Source organism: Bombus vosnesenskii, unplaced genomic scaffold, assembly GCF_011952255.1.
Source record: "Bombus vosnesenskii isolate JDL3184/JDL3185 unplaced genomic scaffold, Bvos_JDL3184-5_v1.1 scf7180000013264, whole genome shotgun sequence".
Lineage (NCBI taxonomy): Eukaryota > Metazoa > Arthropoda > Insecta > Hymenoptera > Apidae > Bombus > Bombus vosnesenskii.
The window spans coordinates 4,691,058-4,713,101 of NW_022882924.1; the positions used below are offsets into that span (position 1 = coordinate 4,691,058).

Genomic DNA, 22,044 nt, shown 5'->3' on the forward strand with positions numbered 1-22,044 from the left:
TATTTACTGCAATATAATACTGAAAAAATTATTAATGCATATAGAATACTTTTTATGAGTACCTTATGTATAATATAGTGATGAATAATTTCATTTATGTACATTAGAATCATACATGTTTTTACAAATACATACTAATAAAATAAACATAAAGACAGTCAATTAATTTATTTTCAGCTTTCATACTTTTCTAAAATGTGCAATGGAACAGTTTTCATACAGAGCAAATATACATAAGTACAGAATGTGGAATTAGGAATAAACTGAGACATAAATCTTTTACAAATACAACTGTGTATGATTACCTCATTGAAATTTTCACATATAATTAATAAATAGTGATGGATGAAGTATTAAGAATTAAATTAGTACTTGGTGTTAAATTCTTATGATAAAAGAGTATGACATGAGCAATCTAAAGTTGAAATTTGACATTACAGGATTGTATTTACTAGTATTGTAAATAGTAAAAAATATGAATAAAGACTATACATATATAAGTACCATTATAAATAACATGTAATCCCTTAGATATTAGATACTGATAGCTAATTATTATTATATACAGTAGCATAAAAGTTATACAGAATGTTTTGTAAAATATGGTAAACATTTTAAAGGGTATTTCTACAAGTCAAAATAAAACGAAAGTGAAAAATAGAAAATTGCATTTGCAACTAATTGAATTAGTTACTGACGTGTAAAAAACAATAAAAATATTGCGAAAGCTTGGCAAGGTGATGGTAACTTCAAGCCACCAATGCAAGTCTGTGTCTATTGTTCTGATCTTTGATCTAGAGGTGATAAACGTTCTTTAAATATATTTAGTAAACAGTATATATGTTCCATAATGATCATATCTTTATTTGAAAACGACTTCTAAGATATCGTCACCGTTTCTTACTTAGAATAATTTCAGAACGACAGAATTATTGTAACAACGAAACCGGAACGTTGGAAAAACTATTTGACGTAGTAACTTAAAATCTCTTTTTTATTTATATATTAATTCGTAGTTAATAACTTGTAGTACTAATGTCGATTTAATTTATTTCTCTGTAGTTGTTCTATCTTTAGTTGTTCTTGCTTTCTCTCTTTTTATTCCGTGTATACCCGTGTATATATAAATATTACTGTGTGTAATAGTTATTTTTCGTTTGTTTTGATATGTGTATATTCTCTCTGTATTGCGTATATATCATAGCACCACTTCCATCCATCCACATTCATGTAAAGAACTTTACTGTAGCTATTTTAGTTGATTTCTATTCTTTATTTTTGTCTTACTTTGACTTTTAGAAGTACCCTTTAAATTTTGTACCATCTTTTAGCAAACACCTTGCATAGAAGATAATAACATCTATTTATATCTACAAACTGATACAACTCAATCATATGTCTATATTTTTCCTAAATAAAAAATTATTTAAAGATACTCATATCATACTCACCAATTTTTTTTATTCTTCATTGTATCAATTATTAGCTTCCTATCACAAATGTAAATTTGATTATTAGTATATCTCTAATTACACAGTGTTCAGAATATATCAGTCTCAAGTATATAGCAGAGTATTATCAATTCTATAAAATTTTTGTTATTTGGCAAACAGTATGTATCAAACTATAAGTTTGAGTTTTCATATCTGTAATTCTTTGCCTTTTGTGCCTTGACATTAAGTAATTATTTTAGTAAGTTCTGGAGGTTCTACATAATTATTCAATACATGTGGCGCTTCATTAAATTCATCAAGTTCATCCCCATTATCTGCTCCTTGTGCAAGTAAAAAATATTGTTCACTTCGAGTTGGCCAAAGTAAATGTGCCATTACACAATATGCAAAACAATCAGCAGAGTATGTAATACCTATAACCATAAAGTGCGCAGATAAAAATGGTGTTATATTCAAAATTTTATGATGTACTTACCCAATAGAAGTTTAAACCTCCACAATGCACTTACTTGAAGGGCAATAAGTGCTATAATAGGTAAGTAAATAAACCAAACCAATGAAGATGCACCAAAATGAAGTAGAAAATTTAATTTCTGAGTATTATGTTCATATGTCATAGTGTTTCTAAGTTCACATAAAAACCAAATCATTATTGCACTACGAAATAAAAGTATAAACCAGCCTGGCCATGTTTGATACTCATCAATATCTTCAATAATATCAACCTCAGTCTAAAAATATTATCTTTGTACTTAATTGAAATTTCATTTTCACAGAAGGAAATATGTATGAATAGAAGCATACCATGTTCCACACATATAAGAGAATATGAACTACTCCATAACAAAGCCATATAGTAAAGACCAATGGCTTCCATGTCAATTCCATTCTAGTTACAGCCCATCCTTTAGCAAGTAGGAGAAGAAGTAACATGAATGATGTCTAAACCACATAAAAATAATTATGTAAAATTAAAGTATCATAAGTTATTTGATTATAAATAATAAAGAGGACAAAAATTATTTATTAAAACTCACTCTTGATAAAATATCAAAAATATCTCCAGCAACTTCTAATTGTTCATATCCGACTCCATCAAGAGCAAATTTCAACACGTGTATCAAAATTAAACACACTGCTATAAACTCTAATAATAAACTAGCTGTGAATAATCTTGTTACAGGATGCTTTTGTAATCTTACAGCATATAATTGTAGTGGCACAAGTATAATGTAACACATAAAAAACAGCAAGTACAATTCTATAGTATTCTGTCTATCATATGAAAACTGATATGTTAAGCTATTTAGGCCACTAGTATTTGGATTTCCATTTACTAGCCAAATATCATATTCTAATTCATCATGTTTATCATAGTATTCCCACTGACAAGTAGTTGTATTTCTGTAACATGCCACTAGACTCATATACCAAAAACGTGGCTGCCAAAAATCTTGTATAACATATGTAAATTGATATCCCTTTACAATGTTCCATATGGAATCTTCATCTGGACATAATTTACCTTTTTGACAAGGTATTCTCCTTCATAAAAAAAGACATTAAGTAATTGAAGTTTCTAATGCTACTTTGAAGAATTATAAAACAGAATTTAGAAAAACGACTTACCTCAAAAAGTCTTGTCCTTTTTCATTACAATGCATATCGTAAGAACTTTGATTCAAAGTGTTAAACATAAGAGTACAAGCAGTGTTTTTGTCTCTTAATGTACGATTACCATAATATTCTAAAAAATAACCACGATCTAAAACTGCCAATGTTATTGGAGCAGAAAAGTTGCTTTTCGACGTTACATTGCCGAAAATATATCCAACTGAATCTTTTTGACGATGACGATCAGTTTTTTGAAAACCGAATTTTATGAGAAAACGGAAGAATTCCTTTGTATTAAAGGTACCCGAAATATGTGTACTTTTAACATAGTTGATTTGTGATATGATACACAATGTAAAGTAAATTAACAAAATTTCTCGAAGTATTAACATTGTTAAGCGCAACTCGATATCTCGTTCCTCAAATTAGATGTCAAGAAGCATCAATTTCATAGTTTTTTAACATTTTCCTCTTATTGAACACAGCTGTTAAAGATAACCGAGTACGCACTATATTCAGTCAAATTCCATGTCCATCAAGAGACGCCACATTTTGAAAGCGTCAGTGTAAAGATTTCACAAACACAGACACATTCATATGTATATCGCGATATTAAAAAATATTACTACAAGATTTATTCGTTAAACGTTAATGAGCCATACTCGTGATTTAACCTCGGTTTTCTTATTGATTTTCCCCACCCAAAGAGACCGACCGCTGCAAAACGTTTTGTCACTACTATTACCGCACTGTTCTCATAAATTTTCGCGCGCTTACATAGGATACCCATGCTTCGACTAATCTATCCTGTTGATCTTTATTTATTTCAAATTCACTTTTACGTTCAATTACGTAAATGTAATCTTAAATGTAAAAGGGCAATAAATTCACTTGTACATATTTTTTTGTAGATTAAACAATTGTCACATGATATGCAAGTGAAACATATATCGCAAGTTTATGTTCACATTATATAATGAATTCATTGAAATGCAAATTATTATAAATATACGTGTATGTATTCAAAGAATTGTATTCAAACCCAAACTCAATGCAATTTTTATGCAGTCGAGACATAACCTCAATGTGAAAATTTAGTAAAAATGTATTGCAATTTATTTACAAAAAAATTAACCAAATTAATATGTGTATTAGATATAATTTTATTTTTATCAATTTTTCAATAAAATATGATTAAATGTAAACAATTTTAAGTTAAAGCTTGCTGTATTAACATAAACTGTTCTATTACTGTGCCTAAATTAAAAGAATTATTATTTATCTAAGAACCATTATTTATCTTTAAGCATATGTATATATATTCTATGTTGTGTACTTAAGTATAAATAATTTCTTCAAAGTTAGGGTTGCTATCGCTAAATGAAAGTACTCTTTTCGAAGTTTTCAATGATTAAAAAATACCATATGTTATTTGATGAATGATTTCGTCAAATAATATTCTTTCGTAACAAAGCTGCTAAAATTGTTGAAATTTCTTAAACTACTGGCGCACCCTATGTAAAAGTACCTTGCTTTTATTTATAACTTCATTTCTGAACATATCATTTATTATGTTTTTATATATATATGTATACATATGTGTGAATAGTATTTGATTAATTATATGATAAAAAATGCAGATCTTTTCTTCTAATTTGAACACATACACATTAAGAAAAAAAAATTGAATTTAAGAGACGAAGGCTAAAAAATAACGAAATAAATTCCATGTTACCTGATTATTGCTTTACAAAATACTGTGACACCAATAATTGGGTAAATAGGATATTTCGCTGTCTTAATAAAGGATTATGTTACTTTACGACTATAAAAGATTATATTTAAAACAAGATGTCTACTTTAAACGACTAAGCAACACTCTCATCTCAAATAAATAGATGTTTTGATAATTTTGCACCACTTTTGTGTTAAAATAATTATGTTATATACCTACATTATAACTGTAAACATCATAGAAATCATATATATTACAATTTATATAAGGGAAATTCAAAATTTTGTTATAATAAGACATGAAACCATTTTTTACGCGCAATAGATGCTTAGTATCCATCTTATAATGCAATCTTTATGTCTGCATCACATGATTTATATTGTTATTTGTTTTATTGTTATTTATATTGTTAAGTGTTTTAAAACTCTAAATAGCTAATGCGATTTTTATAAGAATAAAAATTGTTCACACATGCAATACCAAGCTCGTGTTACCATCACATCATCGATATGTATATTGCTTTCCTTTTTATGAAATTTCTTTTTTCCACAATAACTTTACCTGGCTGAATTTAATATTTTTTTCAAAATATATTTTGATTCTAGCAAAGAAATGAAAATCAGACTTGATACTGCATGAATGGTATTAAATAACTTGTTTTTTTATATACTAATGAGGTTATGACTTTTGTGCATCACATTCGAAACAAACGTATTGAATCGGCCTTTTCTCAATTAATTTTCTTATAAATTTTTACCATTTTACCATTATTCTATGGTATCAATGTACGATTCATCTAAAATTACATCAATTTTATACCATAGATCATTGAGTTATAAAACATCAAGACAGGCTTCGTCGTCCATTCTCTTGAAGACTACGCATTTCGGTAGTGTCTATTTTAAACTTGTAATTTCACAACTATTAATCGAATTTTCGCGGAAAATGTTTGATAATCAGCAGCGTTGGTTCCATTAGAATGATTAACAATGAAAATTACCGGATAATTTTGCAATAATCAAAGGATTTTTACTGTTTTTCCACAAGCTATCCTGACGCCGTGAAGAGACACTCGTTCGAAAATCAGGCTGTGTATGAAAGTAAACAATATTTAGCAAAAAATAAAAGCCGTTGAATAAGACCTGATACACGTGGCAATTTACTCATGCATTTATTGTACCTCGATCGATGCATTATTTTAAATAATCATGCATTAATTCAACCGATTATTTACCGCTTCACCGTTTTTCGAGAAACTCAACGCTCAACATATTCAGTAGGCTACTCTCTATGGTCGGCAGTCACAAACGTATACAGGGGTAGTATGCGTCAGTAGGCATTGTCGGTATACGTATTAACTGTGCTCGGTATCTGTTGCTGAGAAACGTTTCATTTCGTTTCTCAAGGAGATTATTTGTACCTATAATTGAAAAATGGAGGATAAAGTTGGGAATAGCTCTGTGGAGAGTGCGGAAAACACCAGTTCAGTGAAGAAGGCAGCGAAGCCGAAGTCTACAAAATCGCAACGGCCAAAATCTTCGCATCCACCAACTTCTGAAATGGTAAACGCTGCCATTAAGGAACTAAAGGATCGTAAGGGATCATCTCTTCAAGCAATTAAGAAATATATTGCATCGACATACAAGGTTGATGGAGAGAAATTGGCACCATTTATTAAAAGATATTTGAAGTCAGCCGTTACCTCTGGCGCTGTTGTTCAGACAAAAGGTAAAGGTGCTTCTGGATCATTTAAACTGTCTACAATTAAGAGCTCCGAGTCGAAGAAGATACATCGAACTGTCAAAGTATCGAAACTGAAGAAACCCAAGAAATCCGTAGAGAAGAAAACGTCACCGATCCGAAAACCTGTGTCGCCGAAGAAGTCGAATTCCCCAAAGAAAACCGAAGATGCTAAGAAATCGACAGCTGTGAAGAAATCTACTGTCAAAGCAGCTCAGAAACCTGGGAAAGTTGAAAAAGTTAAATCTGTAACTGAATCTAAGGCTATATCAAAGAGTAAAAAGACAACTAAAGCACCAGCAGCTAAGACAAGAACCCCAAAACCAAAGAAAGCTGCGGCTTCCAGAACGGTGAAATCAGCAGCAAAAAAATAATTGCTTAATTTTCAAATTTTATTCTAAAAATAAATGGCCCTTCTCAGGGCCACAAATTCATATTTGATAAGGAACAACTCTTAAAACAACTTCAACAGTATTCGTTTTCATCTTTTTTATTTTTTTACACGATAATAAAGAAACCTAACCTAGTCATCAATTTTAAGTTGCCCAAATCTATCATCATATTACATATTCTCGATAAATTCGAAATAATATAAATAATATAAATTCGAAAATTTGTATTATTTGACGTTGATATTAAATCAACTCGAATTTTAATTACAAATTCCTGAAGAACTATGATTTTAATTTGAAAATTATAATTTTAAGTACAAAAATTATTACTTACTATTATATAATTATTACTTAAAATTATTATTTACATTTTCGAAATTTCTAAAAATAATGTCGCGTTGTGTCATTAATTCCAATAATTCTTGTAAGCAGCTTTGTAGAACGACGACCAACATGTTTATTTCATTTACAATTCGTTTTAGAAATTCGATATTTCATATCGGGTATTATCAATGGAGAAAAGAAACACTTGCTATTTCTTAGACCTCTCTATAATACTAGTTTACGATATTTCAAGATCGAAATATAATTAACATAAGGATATAAAATCTTGGCCAGGACCGTGTAAACATTTTTGATATTGACTTTCCATTTTCTAATTTATTAAACTACTTGAAATGGTTAATATTTTCAATTTCATTTAAATGAAATATCATTAATCTCTATTGCTATCACTAATCAAAACCTAATCACTAATCACTAATCAAAAAGTCATAAATTATCTTTGTGTACAATTATGCGACTTTAACATGTTACTTGATGTATATACATTTTTCGCATATAAAACATTAGGAATTTATTTTAATTAATATTAAAACTGGTATATATACATACGTGTATCCTGTACATACCTTCGAACTAAATTTTTTAAAAGATTTCTTCATTAAGGCTCATTTTCTGAATGAATCCAATAATAATTTGTGAGTGGGTTATAAAATGGTAAAAATACATATGAACGGAAAATATAGAAAAGGATAAGTTCTCACGATAAGTTAAACATTTGTGGTCCTAAAAAGGGCCAGTAGTTGAAGTAATCATTTGTTTATTTTAAGCTGGTGTATTTCGTAACGGCGTTAGTTCCTTCACTAACCGCATGCTTAGCCAACACTCCAGGAAGAAGCAAACGTACTTCTGTTTGAATTTTTCGAGAAGTAATTGTCGATCGTTTATTGTAGTGCGCCAAGCGAGATGCTTCTGCTGCAATGCGTTCAAAAACATCATTTGTAAAACTGTTCACGATACTCATGGCATTACTAGAAATACCAGTACCTGGATGCACTTGTTTCAAAACTTTATAAATAATAAAATAGTAAATAACGTAGCTTTCCTTCCTCCTACGTCTCATCTTGTTAGCTTTATTAATACTTTTCTGGGCTTTACCAGCCTTCTTCACTGCCTTCCCACCAGTTTTTGGCGGCATTATTGATTTACGTTTATTTATTATACTATTATTAATGGATTCATTTCGAACTTGTATAATAAGTTTGTCAAAAAGTTCCAAATCCAAATCACCGTCAACTTCATCTGCATTTTTTACAAGTTTCTTATCACATTGATCATAAATGATTGTACGGGTAATAAATAGTAAATATAATGATACAACGTAATAATAATATGTAAAACAATGATGAAATATTTTTCTGGTAATAATGCGAACAGTTTTCCAATACGATTATGAGGGCCTGTAGTACGGCCCATAGTACTCATGTTCTTTATTATAATTTTTAGCACCCTTTGGGGCCTTTCGTGTACCAGATGAAACACAGCTGTCCGTTTCATTTTACGACGGACATGAAAAACATCCATTGGTCTATTAGACAAACTTATCAAAGATTCAATCTGTAGTACTTATATAAGATATTCTAAAATAATACGCTATATACAGCTACAGAAAAATATCCAAATATTTTATGACCCTAATAATTTTCTTATTTTAATCATTTTACAAAATTTAGTAACGTGGGTTGTCGATGATTATTGTGGCAATTGTGTAAATCCGAAGGATTAAAAGAACAAAGCAAAATCCGAAAAGATCCTTCGTCTTGAAGATAATTTGCGGCCCTCAAAAGGACCATTTTGTGAATGTATTGTTGTTTATGCCTTCTTCTCTGTTTTTCTTGGCAAAAGTGCCGCTTGAATATTTGGCAAAACACCTCCTTGACTGATGGTGACTCCACATAGTAATTTGTTTAATTCCTCGTCATTACGGATGGCGAGTTGAACGTGTCTGGGTATGATTCTGGACTTTTTATTGTCTCGTGCTGCATTTCCAGTCAATTCCAGAACTTCAGCAGCCAAATATTCCATAACTGCAGCCAGGTAGACAGGAGCACCAGATCCCACGCGTTCGGCGTAATTACCTTTCCTCAGAAGTCTATGGATACGACTAACAGGAAATTGGAGTCCCGCTTTCAACGAACGGGATGACTTTCCCTTCACCTTTGTTTTCCCTCCTTTTCCACGACTGGACATTTTAGTTTTACACTAGGATGAAGACGAACGATTGAATAGAACCTTCCTCGTTCGAAGTATTACTGTGAATGAACTGCACAAGCCGGTTCGTCGTATTTATTACGAGCCGGACCAACAGCAGCGCACCAATCAGAATGCAGCACCTGAGAAACACTCGGCTTTTTAACCCCTCCCTATATTTAACGCGCTTCTACTGCCATCTGACAATTCAAAATCTTTTTCTTTTAACATCAAAAAAATTTTTTTTATTTTTTACCGTGTGGCTTTTATGTGGTACCTGAGGCTGTTGTGTGCCTTAATGTCCGCTCTAAACCTGTAATTTATTGGTTAGGTACATTAGGTACATTCACTTCAGTAATGATAGGATAAAAGTTTCAAAACCCATAAGCATAATGGTTATTGTAATGGGGCTAAGGTTCTGGATAATTTTGGTTAGTTTTTCTATTTCTTAATGGAATTTCGTTTATGTCGTATCGTACTATTTTGTTTATTAGTGGATTGTTGTGATTATTGTTTAATGTCCTGCGTATTAATCCTTTTATGTGTTTTATGTGTTTATATTCATGTATCTTTTAACTATTACTGGGATTATATAGTTGTAATTGACAGGGTGTGTTGCATTTTGAATTTGAGTTACTATTTGTGTTGCTAGTAGTTGGTGTGGGAATATTTGGTATATTGTGGAAGGTGGGGGCTAATAATTCAGCTTTCTCCTTCTTTGAAAAGACTGATTCAGCCTTGGTTTCTAGAGAAGGTATTGAAAAGTAGTTATTGTGTAGTGCGTTATATATTCTCTAGAGAGTTATCTGTTATGCTGAGGATTTAGATTTGGTGGTGCTACTTTACTTGTTTTGATTTGTGGGATGAGAATGTTTCTGGCTAGTTTGTGTTTTGGGAATCTTATTGTCTATTTCTGGACTTGATGAGTTGGTGCGGAGAATGATCAGAAGTTATTGTGTACGTGTATATTTTGGTTTTGAAAGTGGATTTATTGTATGCGTTATGTAGCTTGTTTTCTTCAGTTTTTTTATCTTGAAGTCAATATTTTGCAAATTAATGAAATATGTGCTTATTCTGTGTGTATTGCAAAGGTTTCTATTGGGGTTTTTATTGTAATTTGACTTGTCCATGTGCTTAGTAGTATAAGTATTGTTTGAAAGGTTTTTTGGAGTCATATTTTTCCCAATGCATACATGAGTGAAATATGATTCCTAATTTCCTGACTTCTAATACATTGGTTCCTGGAGTGAACATGATTTTGTATATTGGGTAGCTTGAGAATTGGTCATTTTGTATTTGGGTACAGGATGTTGGCTTTAGATTATGGCTTTTGAGTTCTGTCATTATATCATGGTGATCTATTTTAGGAAGTCCTTTTAAGGACATTGTTATGGCCTTCTCGTGTGTAAAGAGTAATTATGGAATTGGATATTGTTTTTGGTACAAAATGTCATGTTGCTGAGTGTTTCTAAAGGTTATTTTAGTCTGGTTTAAAAAACATTTGATTCACAAGCCATCATCATATGTGTTATGGAGATCTTTTTGTGAGTGTATGTAGAATAATGGATCAGGGTGGTTTACATGATGTGTGTTTTGTGTTTGTATTATCTATGTATGTTTCTATGTTTTTTGTTTTGTTTGAGTTTATGAGGAAAGGAGGTGTGCTTTTTGGGGATGAATTGTGTTCAGTGTTGAAGCAGTTTCTAAGTAATTTGAATGGATTAAAGTTTGGTATGTTTAGCGTGAGAGTTAACACCATACTCACAGTTTCTGGGCCTTGGACTTGTATGGTTATTATTTTGTCTGGATCTTTTAGTAATATAGATCTTCTGTTCACTCTTATGGAGTAGGGTTCTCTATTCTGTCTTTTAGCTTGCCTGGAGGTTGTTCACAGTTTGTTTCGTCATTTTTTCTTGACTTTGAGACCTTGAAAAGATAATTATGGTACCCGCCAACCCACAGTCGTTTTAATGATGTTGATTTGCGCTAGACTTTCTGGTGAGTGGGTGTAATTACATTGTAAATGCTTTGTTTCCCCTAGCTTCGCTGTTCGCTAAAGAACTGCTGATCAGTTCTTTTCGTTTCGCTGTCAAGGACAAACCTTAATATATCTATTCTCAGTGAATGCTATCGGATGGATTAATAATCGGCAATATAATATATTGCAAATTTGATATTTGTACCGAGAAATTTATGCATGTTGTATGATTTTATTCGGACGCCATATTTGTTTCATCTATAGTCAGTCCAACGAGTCGAATTGGTAATAAAAAATACACGTGGTAATAAGCTGTAATTCGATTGCGCACTGACCTAACCAAACTTGTCGTTGTAACCAAATAGTCCTTTCTATTCAAAGCACGATTCTTACAGAGTTGGCTGATGCTGCTCGCGACAATAAGAAAACAAAAATTACACATACATATCATTTGTAACTAGCTACATATTTGTAATAACAAAAAACTTAACAAATCACTTTCTGTAATAATAATAACGCTGTGAGACGTACTGCCAGATATTCAAGTCGAACTTTTACCAAAGGAAAAGCATAATTAACCTTTCAAACACAAACGGCTCTTTTCAGCGCCAGTAGTTCTCTCTAAAGGAATAATGATCTCATAGTAATAATAAAAGTGATACCTACAAACAGATTGTATCGAATTACTCCATAAATTATTTGAACATATGAACAAAATTAATCAGGAATTATAAATACATAAGACAATTTTATTTGAAAAATATGTATCAGGAAACATTCTAAATGAAGTACAACGAGTGTTCTTATGTTAGGAAAAAATTGTGGCCCTGAAAAGGGCCGTTTTGCTGCTTGCATGATTGCATGTCAGAACAATGATTTTGCATTTTAACCTCCAAAACCATAAAGAGTACGTCCTTGTCTCTTCAGAGCGTATACGACATCCATAGCCGTTACAGTCTTCCGTTTAGCGTGCTCGGTGTATGTAACCGCATCACGAATGACGTTTTCTAGGAAGACTTTTAAGACACCACGAGTTTCCTCGTAAATCAAGCCAGATATGCGTTTAACACCACCACGACGAGCCAAGCGACGAATTGCTGGTTTCGTGATACCTTGGATATTATCACGAAGTACCTTTCTATGACGCTTCGCTCCTCCCTTTCCCAATCCCTTTCCTCCCTTTCCACGACCAGTCATATCGAAAAATTTACTGGTTACTAATGAAAGATTTTGTCCTGACAAATAGCACTTTCAATATTAACGTTACCACTAAGGTTACTAAATTCGTCTCTGGCGTCGCATCGAGTGCCAGCGCTTTTATACATTCGAACAGCTATATTCCCCACCACTTTCATACCAGCCAATCAAATATCGCGACGTTTCAAGCAGAGATTATATATATCAGTACCTTCGAACATCTACAGTGCATATTCAAAAGCGCAGCATCGTAGAAGGTTCTTTACTCATATAACGAACCATCGCTAAATTCAATTAATTATTTAAATTAAGTAATATTTACTTATCTATAATAAGTATTAACTTATTATAAATAATTTGCCATACCGACATACTTATACATATATTTCGGATTAAAAAAATGATGTTTTATGTGTTACTAGAAAGTCTGGTTAAACTTTGGCTATATAGAACCATACATATATCCAAAGAAACTTAATATAGAATCAATTTCCCTCTCATTGCCTAATACATACCTTAAACGATTAATACTACGATAACAAAATTAATAATACGATATTACTGCATACATTCTATCGATTATAAAGTACATGTACATTGTACATTGAAACACGGAATAAATGTTACTGCATAATCTTCGTTGCTTCCTTTCAATTTTTAATGAAATTTTTAAGAGAAGCGTCCGATAATGAATTATCATAGGAGATTTTAATTATTGATTGCGAAAAAACTATTAAAATATCACTATAATTCATTAGATTTGAACTGAAAAGGGAAATCACAAGATCAAGAGAAAGCAGAACGTCCTTAAAAATATCTTAAATCTTGCAGCAGTTTTATTCAAGGCCCTTTGCTCTGAAAACGAATATCTATCTTCCAAATGTAGCTGCATTCTTCGTCGGTTGGTCGGCATATGTATATGTATACATGTAACGTATGCTACATATGTACTTTAGAATCTCCGGAGCTATGCTGTTGAGACCCTACCCCACCAACTACATATCACATGGGCAGTCAAGTCAGCAAAGGGATCTCCCCTCCGTTTTGCAGCTGCCCAGGTGTATCCCTTGCATATTTTCTGAGAACAAAAGACCCGCCGGCACACCGTCCACCAGTCCGCCTTTAGATATTTGAATTTGCGTTGCTTCCAACTTACATACATACACTAAATCAAAAGATATTTATAAGTACAAAAAGATTGGAAACATATTAATTTCTAATTTATACACGTTTTTTGTTTCGAGATATTTTCGAAAGACTATTACAAGTCAACTATTAGAAATCAAAAAGTGAAACGATTAAACTAAATATAATTGATAAGGTGAGATACAGTGATTTACTGATTATACGGATTAAACACAACTCGTCGCACACAGATTAATACTTCTCAAAGCAATATTTGTTAGTAAAAAAAAAAAAAAAATACTTCTCAAACAATATCTCTGAAGGTAATACTCTATGAGACGGTATGTACTTCACAAGACAATACTTCGCGAGACTCATCGCATTCGTTGTCGAAAATGTAAATCTTCTTGCTGTTAGATATTCTTTTTCAAAAGCCCGATTTTTTACGAAATGAGGTAGGAACGTTTACAAGGTTTACAATGCGTCGATTGCGTTTGAGGCAACTCATGTCGGCTATTAGTGAATTTAAGAATCTGGTAATCGGTTTCCTTTGAATCGTGTTAAGATCCGGAAATTTCGATAGCATCGTAAACGTAGCTATAAACTGCAAATGGCTAAAATTGTCTATAACCCAATTTTATTTATAATACACAAAATATATAAAAATATCGTTAACAGATAGATAACAATATCCACCGCTATTCTTGTAAAACCGCTAATATGATAAGTACAAGATTTTTTTAAAAGCGAAGTTTGGTAACTTGTTGAATCCAATCGATGAATGTAACGACTCGGGTGAACACGCCAGGTTTATTACTGGGACAATATCCGTCTCCATAGCTAACGATTCCGATTTGAAGAGGGACATTATTTTTGAATACGATCAACGGGCCACCGCTATCACCCTGCATTTCCAGTAAAACCAATAAAGTTCCGCATTTTTAAGCAAAAAAAATTGCGAAAAAAGAGGAAATGACAAGATTATTTACCTGACATGCGTCTTGATGGTATGAGGCTGAAGTGCATACGTGTTTCTCTGTTACAGCCCAATACGTGGAGCATTCTTTATTCGAAATAATTGGTAGAAGCGCGTACTTTAGTCTTTTCGTTCCAGCTCCGGAAGATCCGTCTTTTCCCCATCCGATGACCGCACCTGTTCTGCCAGTGAATGATTTTTTCACGTAGTTATAACCTGCGAGCTTAATAGGTTGAATGCTTGCTAAAAATTAAAAAAAATGATTTAATAATAATATAGACATAATATATTTTTACATACGAATCTGCTTGTTGGGCACGTTTCTTCTTTGTTCGATGAGGATCTTACCTCTGAATGGAATATTGCGTGGCATGTACAGTAGTGCGATATCATTCAAGGTTGTTTGATAATTCGGGTGAAGTATAGCTTTGTTCGTTAACATGGCTACACCAGGCCCGTTATAGGAATTATACTCTATCCCGGTTTTGTTGCAAATACCAAAAACAACAAGAAATTGTTTAGGTCCAGATACTACGCAATGACCTGCTGTTAACACCCATCTTGAGGAAATAATCGTTCCACCGCACTGCGAGGTCATTCCATTGCCCAGCAATCGATGCACCACGGCCATAAATGGAAATTGATTTGGCACTGCGAATTGTCCACCGACGATTCTGGTCGAGTCTAATTCATCCACCCCTTCTTCTTTTTTGTTTCGTTTTGTTTTTTATTATCAAACACAATTTAATAAATTAACTATATAAAATATCTACTTATATCAATGTATCTACTTACCATACGAAGAATCGGGTATCAAGTTTGTATCCCATTGATTGATTTCGAACGCGCTGCGGGAGATGCAGAAGACATTGCGGTTTACAGCTAAAGTAAGGAAAATGAAAATGTATAAAGACTTAACACTTATCGAAATCATGATGAACTGTGTAAAATCCATTGATAGATTTTTCTTTATATACCTGCTCTTTGTCTGCGCTTCCTTAAAAATGATGTTAGTATTTTTATTGGAAAAGTACTAGAAGCAAAGGCAATTAAGAAGCGTCAAAAATCTGACTGGAAAACGACAATGTCTTTCGAAATCGACCCTTCGAGGCATCTAACAGTTGGGATTCTGTCCCCATTACGTTCACGATTTTTGTTGTTTGTTTCTGACAAAGACAAAAACGATCGTGTCGTTTTTTATGCGGCGCAACAGCTATGCAGAGAAAGAGAGAGAGAGAGAGAGAGAGAGAAATTTTTATCGTACGAAAGAAACTGATTTCGTATCATGGTATGCAGAAGGATAGTGTCGCATTGGTTAACTGTGTCTTTGCTTCGTTAATTGCCTATCGCCGTTATCACCACCGAGAGTTGAAATTGACTTCGTGAAGCGAGGAGAAAGATACTTGAAATTTTTTGGAAGTGTATCTCCCTCGTCAAGTTTGCTTTTTTCGACAGATAAAGTTGCCACCGATTAGTAGTTAAGAAAGCATTTCGAAAGGCATGGAAAAGTAAAACCAGATTACTTTAACGTCTCTGCTGGGTACTGTTTAAATTTAAACGAAACATTGGAAACATTTCAGGAACATTGGAACGATTAATGAACGCGTTACATTTTCAACCAATGAGAATTGAACGATGTCTTCTATAAAAGCAGAAGAACCGAATAGAAACGTGAGACGAGCACGAGACAACATTGTATATGTTTGTATTTCGACGAATATAAATAGTCTGAGTGTTTATTTTTCAATTAATACAGATAGTATAGATTGTTTATATTTTGACGAGTATAGATATTTCGTGTGCTTATATTTTAACAAGTATAGATGTTCTGTGTGTTTATATTGTAAAGAGTATACGTATTTAATAATGGTTCTCAAAGGTATTGCAAAAATAATGGAAAAACAAGAAAGGAAACAGGAAAGTATTAATATAAACAAACCGGATCGAAAGAAAAAGAAAAAGAGGAAGGAGAATTATGGGATTTATATCTATAAAGTGCTTAAACAAATTCATCCAGATACAGGTATTTCGAGCAATGCCATGAGGATTATGAATAATTTTCTGCAGGATATGTTCGAGAAAATTGCTATCGAATCATCTCGTTTGTCCGAGTACAACAAGCGGAATACTATTACACCGAGAGAGATACAAACCGCCGTCAAGCTTTTATTGCCTGGAGAACTTGCTAAGCATGCAATTAACGAAGGTACAAAGGCAATTTCTAAGTATACAAATACCAAATAAACAAAAGAACACCTTCTTTCACAAACTTAAAAAGATCGGCCCTTTTCAGGGCCACCAATGTCTTTTTTTCATTGGAACTTTTGCTTGTTTTCCTTTTTAATTCTTCTAATCGATTAGAATTGTCATCTGAGTAAAATTTAAATAAACATCATTCGCAATACTATCTATTAATTCTGTATTATCCAATCAAGATACGTGTATGTAGCAAGATCATAAACTATAGAATAACGGTGCTGATTAGTATCATAGACTTGGAGTTGTAACATTGTATTTATATCACGCAATAAACGATATATGATTACCTCATTTAGAAATAGCAAAACTGCAAATATCAATTACTATTTTAACAAATTGGGAAACAAGGAGAACGAAGTGTAATATAAATATAAATATCTATTCATATTAGAAGCCTAGAATACTAAAAGAATTACAAGTGGACAAAATCGTTATTACGGACTTGTATATGTAGTACAATATGTATAAAGAATATATATGTAGTACATAGTACTAAGAAAGGTTGAAAACTTCTTTATATACAACTCCCATCAAAATTTTAGGTTCTCATGTGCCCATTTTTGTATGGCTCCATTTGTCTTCAAATACATATATCTGAAATATAATTCAGGAACTTAAACGTGTATATCTTATTAACTACATTGTACTAACCACCTGTTTGTTATAACAATATATCATCGGCCTTATCTAACGACAGACAATAACGAGGAATTAATATTTAGTTATTAATATTTATTTTAATTTTAAACATAGTAGACTGTTGTCTTACTGTATAAACGGAGAATTACCATACATTTAAAAATAGTGATGATCCTAAAAAGGATCGATTATACAAAATTAATCTCAATTTATAACTTAACCTCCGAAATCGTACCATGTTCTGCTTTGGTAAGCAGATAAGGCATGTACAATATACATAGATACAAGCTTGGTGAATAAGAATTTTAAGATTAACTGGCAGTTAGATTGTAGTTTTATTGAGCGGAAGGGGAACATAGCTGGTTTTATGGTGCCTCTTTTGGATTGTAATTGTAGCGATAATTACACTTTTAATTAAAAAGTTATTAAATACCTCTGTATATGATAAACACTGATCCCCCACTATTATCGAGCTGGCCAATCCAAAATAACTTCCCTGGATTGACTGCCCCTTCTCGGTCGCAATGAACCAATCAGACGCTCACAACTCTTGCCTCGTGAGATATATAAACTCCAAGTCGTCGGAGCTGGGAAACTCTATTTGTATATTGTCTTCTGCGCGCATAGTGTAATATTAGAGTATAATGGCTCGTACTAAGCAGACTGCTCGTAAATCGACTGGTGGTAAAGCGCCCCGAAAGCAATTGGCGACAAAGGCTGCGCGTAAAAGTGCACCTGCAACTGGAGGAGTGAAGAAACCTCATCGTTATCGTCCCGGAACTGTTGCTCTTCGTGAAATTCGAAGATACCAAAAGAGTACTGAGCTTTTGATCCGTAAATTGCCTTTCCAACGGCTTGTTCGTGAAATTGCACAGGACTTTAAAACTGACCTTCGTTTCCAAAGTTCAGCAGTTATGGCGCTTCAAGAAGCAAGCGAGGCCTACCTAGTTGGGCTCTTTGAAGACACGAATCTTTGTGCTATTCACGCTAAGAGGGTTACTATCATGCCAAAAGATATCCAGTTGGCACGTAGAATTCGTGGAGAACGAGCTTAAATGTTTTTCTGGCAGCAAAAATAAGAACGGCCCTTTTCAGGGCCAACAATCCTTTTCTCGAAAGAACAGTTCGACATTCCATACGTTACATTATTCGTGTATATTTTATTCGTATATTCTTTTGATTGTAATTCATAATAGGTGGAACTACAGCTTAAATTAAAAAAAAGGACATTCTACAACAAAATTTAATTTGAATTCTAACTTCTTGTTAATTTTCATGTACAGGTTCATTTCGTGTACATAAAAGGTATCGTTTTGAGTAAGTAGCCTGTCATTAACCCTTTCGCATACGGCAGTATGCTTCGTCGGAATGACACTGCTGTACGGGCCATCGTGCCGCCGGAATAGCGGTACTGAACGGAGCACTGCGACGGAAAACGTCGTTGCGCGGGGCTCATGGTTAAGTGGTATCCCTCGGACGTCGTCTTTATACGACGCTCGTACACACAGGTCATCGGGCGAATGTCGTCTATAGACGACATCTATATATATATTTGAAATTTTATTATGTTCTGTAAAAGAACAAAAATATGAACAAATCCTCAATATTTTTAAAAACCGTTGTATCTAGAAACGTGAAATTTTGACAGTATAGTATATACATATTCCTTTTATGACGTAGACATGAAATAAGAAATAATTTTTGGAAATACGGAGTCTAAAATGGTAGAAGACATTTTTTTTTAAAGATACCCATATTTCACAAGATGTTAAAGTTAAAGAGATGAAAATTGGCATATGAACTCCTTATAAGTAATGAGTTAAAAATAATGTGATATATAATTGATACTGTATGCTGTACAAAAGGGAAAGGAATGAATAGGCATAGGAAAGAGTCATTCTAGTTTCTATAAGGTTTTAACATGCAGTACATTACATAGCATTAAGTTTTACAGTCAGTAAGTGCATTATAACTGAACTTATTTTTACTAAAGTATTTAATTAAAGTAAAATATAAGTTTTTATTGTAATAGTTATATTATAGTATATTATAGTTATATTCTATATAATCAATTATGTAATTATACTAGTATAGACATTTAATTTGGGATTAGGTTATGTTTCGAGTTTATGTTTCACGTTTTTTTATACGAGAAATACGTTGTTTTGATAATTATAAAATATCAATTATTATGTAACGATGCCTGTAATATATATCAAAATTGCAAATCAATTTATGCAAATCAGTTTATCTATATTAAAATTTTCTTTAAAAGAATACATTTCAACATAATGATAAAAGAGGAAGATAAATTATCTTTTAAATCCTTTTCCGAGAATAGTTATAAAACGGATGTTATATTTTAGATCTCATCAAGCGAAAATATGGCATATGGTAATCGTGATTGCATCGTATGGATAGACACAGAAGTAAATATTTTATGAAATTTTTTCTAGGTTAAGTTATAGTATACACTCATAAGGATTTGTATACATATTTGATTGCTTTAGTTTTTCTGAATATACAATCACTGTAATCATAAACTTAAACGTATAAAAATATTATACTAAACTCCTTTTTAGTTAACTGGACTTGATATAGAAAAGGATACAATTTTGGAAGTTGCTTGTTTGATAACTGACAAAGATTTGAACATTATAAGTGAAGAATTTAATGTTGTAATTAATCAACCAGATGTAGTGTTAGAAAATATGAATGAATGGTGCACTAACTGGCATACAAAGGTGAATCAACTATCTTTTACTATAGTAATTATTTGAACTTTGAACATGCATTTATAACTTATATTTATCATAAGAACTATATTTTTCCAGACTGGCTTGATAGCAAAATCTAAATGTAGCAAATATAGTTTAAAGGATGCAGAACAAATGTTACTTAATTTGTTAAAAAACTACATTCCAAGTAAAAGTTGTCCCCTAGCTGGTAATACAGTTTACATGGATCGTTTATTCTTATTAAAATTTATGCCATTAGTCAATGATTACTTACATTATAGAATTATTGATTGCAGTGTGATTAAAGAACTAGTCAGGTATTTGCATTTAAATTATCTGTATACTCTAGTAATAGCTATTATAGATTATATTTAATTTATATTATTTTTAAAAATAATGCATAATTTATTTTAGGAGATGGAATCCAACAATTTATAAAAATATGCCAAAAAAGAAACTTTGTCACAGAGCTTTACCTGATATCAAAGAAAGTATAAATGAACTAAAATATTATAAAACGAATATATTTACAGCTTTTATGGCATAGCACCCACGTTCATATTCTATGGGTTACAATCCTTCAAATGTGTTTGCTTTCTTAAAGATTGACATAGTCATCTTTACAAATAGCCATGTTTTATTACAAATGTTTTTATATAGACCTCTTATATAAAGAGAGGAAGTGAAAAGGGAAGTTATTGGAAAAAGTTTAGGAAGAAGGCACTAGTATAGCAAAATATCTTAATTTATGAAATATTATATTTACAGTAGTATATGCAAACAATTCACAAACAGTTCTGATCCATGTAGATGCAACCGAAAGAAATTTGTGATACAATTTTAGGATTATGCTTATATATTCTATGTAATTCAATCAAACTATTAAGTAAATATTCTAATCTATAATTTTAAAAATAATCAATTTCTTTTGTAGAAAGATTTTGTCAAATTCGTAAAATTAATGCACTTACACGAGTTTTAAATAAAACACAGAGTCCATGCCTTATAATCTGGATAATTTGAATTATTTTCACTTTAAAACATGGTAAATATTTTTAGAACATAAATAAATAGATATGGAAAAGTTAATACCAAAAAACCTTAGTCTTTTTGAAAAAATCCAAAAGTAAGCATACGAACGAATTCATACGTATAAATTTCATTCATAGACATTTTTTAATTAATTTATGTTTCTAAGCCATTTATTTATAGTCCCCGGTATAAATATAAATAAATTTATTGCTACAAAATTTACGATATCATGAATGATTTTAAATAAATTGATAAGAAGAATTGAGTTTCTCTACTGTGATAGATGTTTGAACTTCAATTTGTAATTCATAATTATACGTAATCCACGATTTGTTAGTACTGTCAAAAAAGGAAGCACCCTGAACACGATTTTTTAAGAAGTTATCAGAAATTACAGTATTTCGAAGGCCACGTTCAACGATGAACATTTTTTTTACAAGATTTCAAGATCGTCATCTTTTTTAAGTAGAACTACATGTTCATTTTTTGTAACTTTGTAGAGCGCGAGAAAACAAATTTAACAACCTTAATAACCATACCGTCCCCATAATTTATTCTTAAGATATTTGCGTCTGAACTGTACATATGTAACATCTAATTCTGTTCAATCGACAAATGACAAAATTAAAAAAT

At 31.9% G+C, this 22,044-nt stretch overlaps 9 protein-coding genes across 9 annotated transcripts; 4 read left to right on the forward strand and 5 right to left on the reverse strand.

The window, feature by feature from the left end:
* Nucleotides 1-59: 59 nt before the first annotated feature.
* Nucleotides 60-3,460, reverse strand: LOC117236677 (integral membrane protein GPR180). Its single transcript, XM_033499831.1, has 5 exons — nucleotides 3,084-3,460; nucleotides 2,492-2,999; nucleotides 2,259-2,396; nucleotides 1,930-2,185; nucleotides 60-1,867 (listed from the first exon to the last, which is right to left on the reverse strand). The coding sequence occupies exons 1-5, from the start codon at nucleotides 3,458-3,460 to the stop codon at nucleotides 1,677-1,679; spliced, it is 1,470 nt and encodes a 489-aa protein (XP_033355722.1). The 3' UTR covers nucleotides 60-1,676.
* Nucleotides 3,461-6,122: 2,662 nt separating this feature from the next.
* On the forward strand, nucleotides 6,123-7,017 carry LOC117239781 (histone H1A, sperm-like). The gene has a single exon (XM_033505600.1). The coding sequence runs from the start codon at nucleotides 6,237-6,239 to the stop codon at nucleotides 6,915-6,917; it is 681 nt and encodes a 226-aa protein (XP_033361491.1). The 5' UTR covers nucleotides 6,123-6,236; the 3' UTR covers nucleotides 6,918-7,017.
* A 672-nt stretch (nucleotides 7,018-7,689) lies between these two features.
* Nucleotides 7,690-8,502, reverse strand: LOC117239800 (histone H2B-like). Its single transcript, XM_033505633.1, has 2 exons — nucleotides 7,982-8,502; nucleotides 7,690-7,892 (listed from the first exon to the last, which is right to left on the reverse strand). Exon 1 carries the CDS (start codon nucleotides 8,413-8,415, stop codon nucleotides 8,038-8,040), a length of 378 nt encoding a protein of 125 aa, XP_033361524.1. The 5' UTR covers nucleotides 8,416-8,502; the 3' UTR covers nucleotides 7,690-7,892; nucleotides 7,982-8,037.
* A 69-nt stretch (nucleotides 8,503-8,571) lies between these two features.
* LOC117239807 (histone H2A-like) lies at nucleotides 8,572-11,861 on the reverse strand. The gene is made up of 2 exons (XM_033505640.1): nucleotides 11,233-11,861; nucleotides 8,572-9,780 (listed from the first exon to the last, which is right to left on the reverse strand). Exon 2 carries the CDS (start codon nucleotides 9,465-9,467, stop codon nucleotides 9,090-9,092), a length of 378 nt encoding a protein of 125 aa, XP_033361531.1. The 5' UTR covers nucleotides 9,468-9,780; nucleotides 11,233-11,861; the 3' UTR covers nucleotides 8,572-9,089.
* A 319-nt stretch (nucleotides 11,862-12,180) lies between these two features.
* On the reverse strand, nucleotides 12,181-12,754 carry LOC117239830 (histone H4). Its single transcript, XM_033505665.1, has one exon. It carries the CDS (start codon nucleotides 12,640-12,642, stop codon nucleotides 12,331-12,333), a length of 312 nt encoding a protein of 103 aa, XP_033361556.1. The 5' UTR covers nucleotides 12,643-12,754; the 3' UTR covers nucleotides 12,181-12,330.
* Nucleotides 12,755-14,387: 1,633 nt separating this feature from the next.
* On the reverse strand, nucleotides 14,388-18,171 carry LOC117239821 (chymotrypsin-2-like; the record flags this gene model as incomplete). Its single annotated transcript, XM_033505658.1, has 5 exons — nucleotides 14,388-14,672; nucleotides 14,757-14,986; nucleotides 15,092-15,451; nucleotides 15,539-15,625; nucleotides 18,075-18,171. Coding segments are annotated over 5 exons (939 nt in total), but the record flags the coding sequence as incomplete, so codon positions are not given.
* Nucleotides 16,427-17,034, forward strand: LOC117239817 (late histone H2B.L4-like). Its single transcript, XM_033505647.1, has one exon. The coding sequence runs from the start codon at nucleotides 16,610-16,612 to the stop codon at nucleotides 16,985-16,987; it is 378 nt and encodes a 125-aa protein (XP_033361538.1). The 5' UTR covers nucleotides 16,427-16,609; the 3' UTR covers nucleotides 16,988-17,034.
* A 58-nt stretch (nucleotides 18,172-18,229) lies between the features above and the next one.
* LOC117239794 (histone H3) lies at nucleotides 18,230-18,784 on the forward strand. Its single transcript, XM_033505621.1, has one exon. The coding sequence runs from the start codon at nucleotides 18,286-18,288 to the stop codon at nucleotides 18,694-18,696; it is 411 nt and encodes a 136-aa protein (XP_033361512.1). The 5' UTR covers nucleotides 18,230-18,285; the 3' UTR covers nucleotides 18,697-18,784.
* A 631-nt stretch (nucleotides 18,785-19,415) lies between these two features.
* On the forward strand, nucleotides 19,416-21,468 carry LOC117239788 (probable oligoribonuclease). Its single transcript, XM_033505606.1, has 5 exons — nucleotides 19,416-19,598; nucleotides 20,008-20,070; nucleotides 20,224-20,385; nucleotides 20,476-20,696; nucleotides 20,794-21,468. Exons 2-5 carry the CDS (start codon nucleotides 20,026-20,028, stop codon nucleotides 20,924-20,926), a joined length of 561 nt encoding a protein of 186 aa, XP_033361497.1. The 5' UTR covers nucleotides 19,416-19,598; nucleotides 20,008-20,025; the 3' UTR covers nucleotides 20,927-21,468.
* Nucleotides 21,469-22,044: the final 576 nt, after the last annotated feature.

What these genes read in the sequence shown, in the direction of transcription:
- LOC117239788 (XM_033505606.1), top strand. Translation starts at nt 20,026, where the DNA reads ATGGCATATGGTAATCGTGATTGCATCGTATGGATAGACACAGAA. An exon ending in TCGTATGGATAGACACAGAA is followed by an intron (nt 20,071 to 20,223) that starts GTAAATATTTTA and finishes ACTCCTTTTTAG; the next exon opens with TTAACTGGACTTGATATAGA. An exon ending in GCACTAACTGGCATACAAAG is followed by an intron (nt 20,386 to 20,475) that starts GTGAATCAACTA and finishes ATATTTTTCCAG; the next exon opens with ACTGGCTTGATAGCAAAATC.
- LOC117239794 (XM_033505621.1), top strand. Translation starts at nt 18,286, where the DNA reads ATGGCTCGTACTAAGCAGACTGCTCGTAAATCGACTGGTGGTAAAGCG.
- LOC117239817 (XM_033505647.1), top strand. Translation starts at nt 16,610, where the DNA reads ATGGTTCTCAAAGGTATTGCAAAAATAATGGAAAAACAAGAAAGGAAA.
- LOC117239807 (XM_033505640.1), bottom strand. Translation starts at nt 9,467, where the DNA reads ATGTCCAGTCGTGGAAAAGGAGGGAAAACAAAGGTGAAGGGAAAGTCA.
- LOC117239830 (XM_033505665.1), bottom strand. Translation starts at nt 12,642, where the DNA reads ATGACTGGTCGTGGAAAGGGAGGAAAGGGATTGGGAAAGGGAGGAGCG.
- LOC117236677 (XM_033499831.1), bottom strand. Translation starts at nt 3,460, where the DNA reads ATGTTAATACTTCGAGAAATTTTGTTAATTTACTTTACATTGTGTATC. An exon ending in AAAGGACAAGACTTTTTGAG is followed by an intron (nt 3,000 to 3,083) that starts GTAAGTCGTTTT and finishes TTTTTTATGAAG; the next exon opens with GAGAATACCTTGTCAAAAAG. An exon ending in TCTTATATGTGTGGAACATG is followed by an intron (nt 2,186 to 2,258) that starts GTATGCTTCTAT and finishes TAATATTTTTAG; the next exon opens with ACTGAGGTTGATATTATTGA.
- LOC117239781 (XM_033505600.1), top strand. Translation starts at nt 6,237, where the DNA reads ATGGAGGATAAAGTTGGGAATAGCTCTGTGGAGAGTGCGGAAAACACC.
- LOC117239800 (XM_033505633.1), bottom strand. Translation starts at nt 8,415, where the DNA reads ATGCCGCCAAAAACTGGTGGGAAGGCAGTGAAGAAGGCTGGTAAAGCC.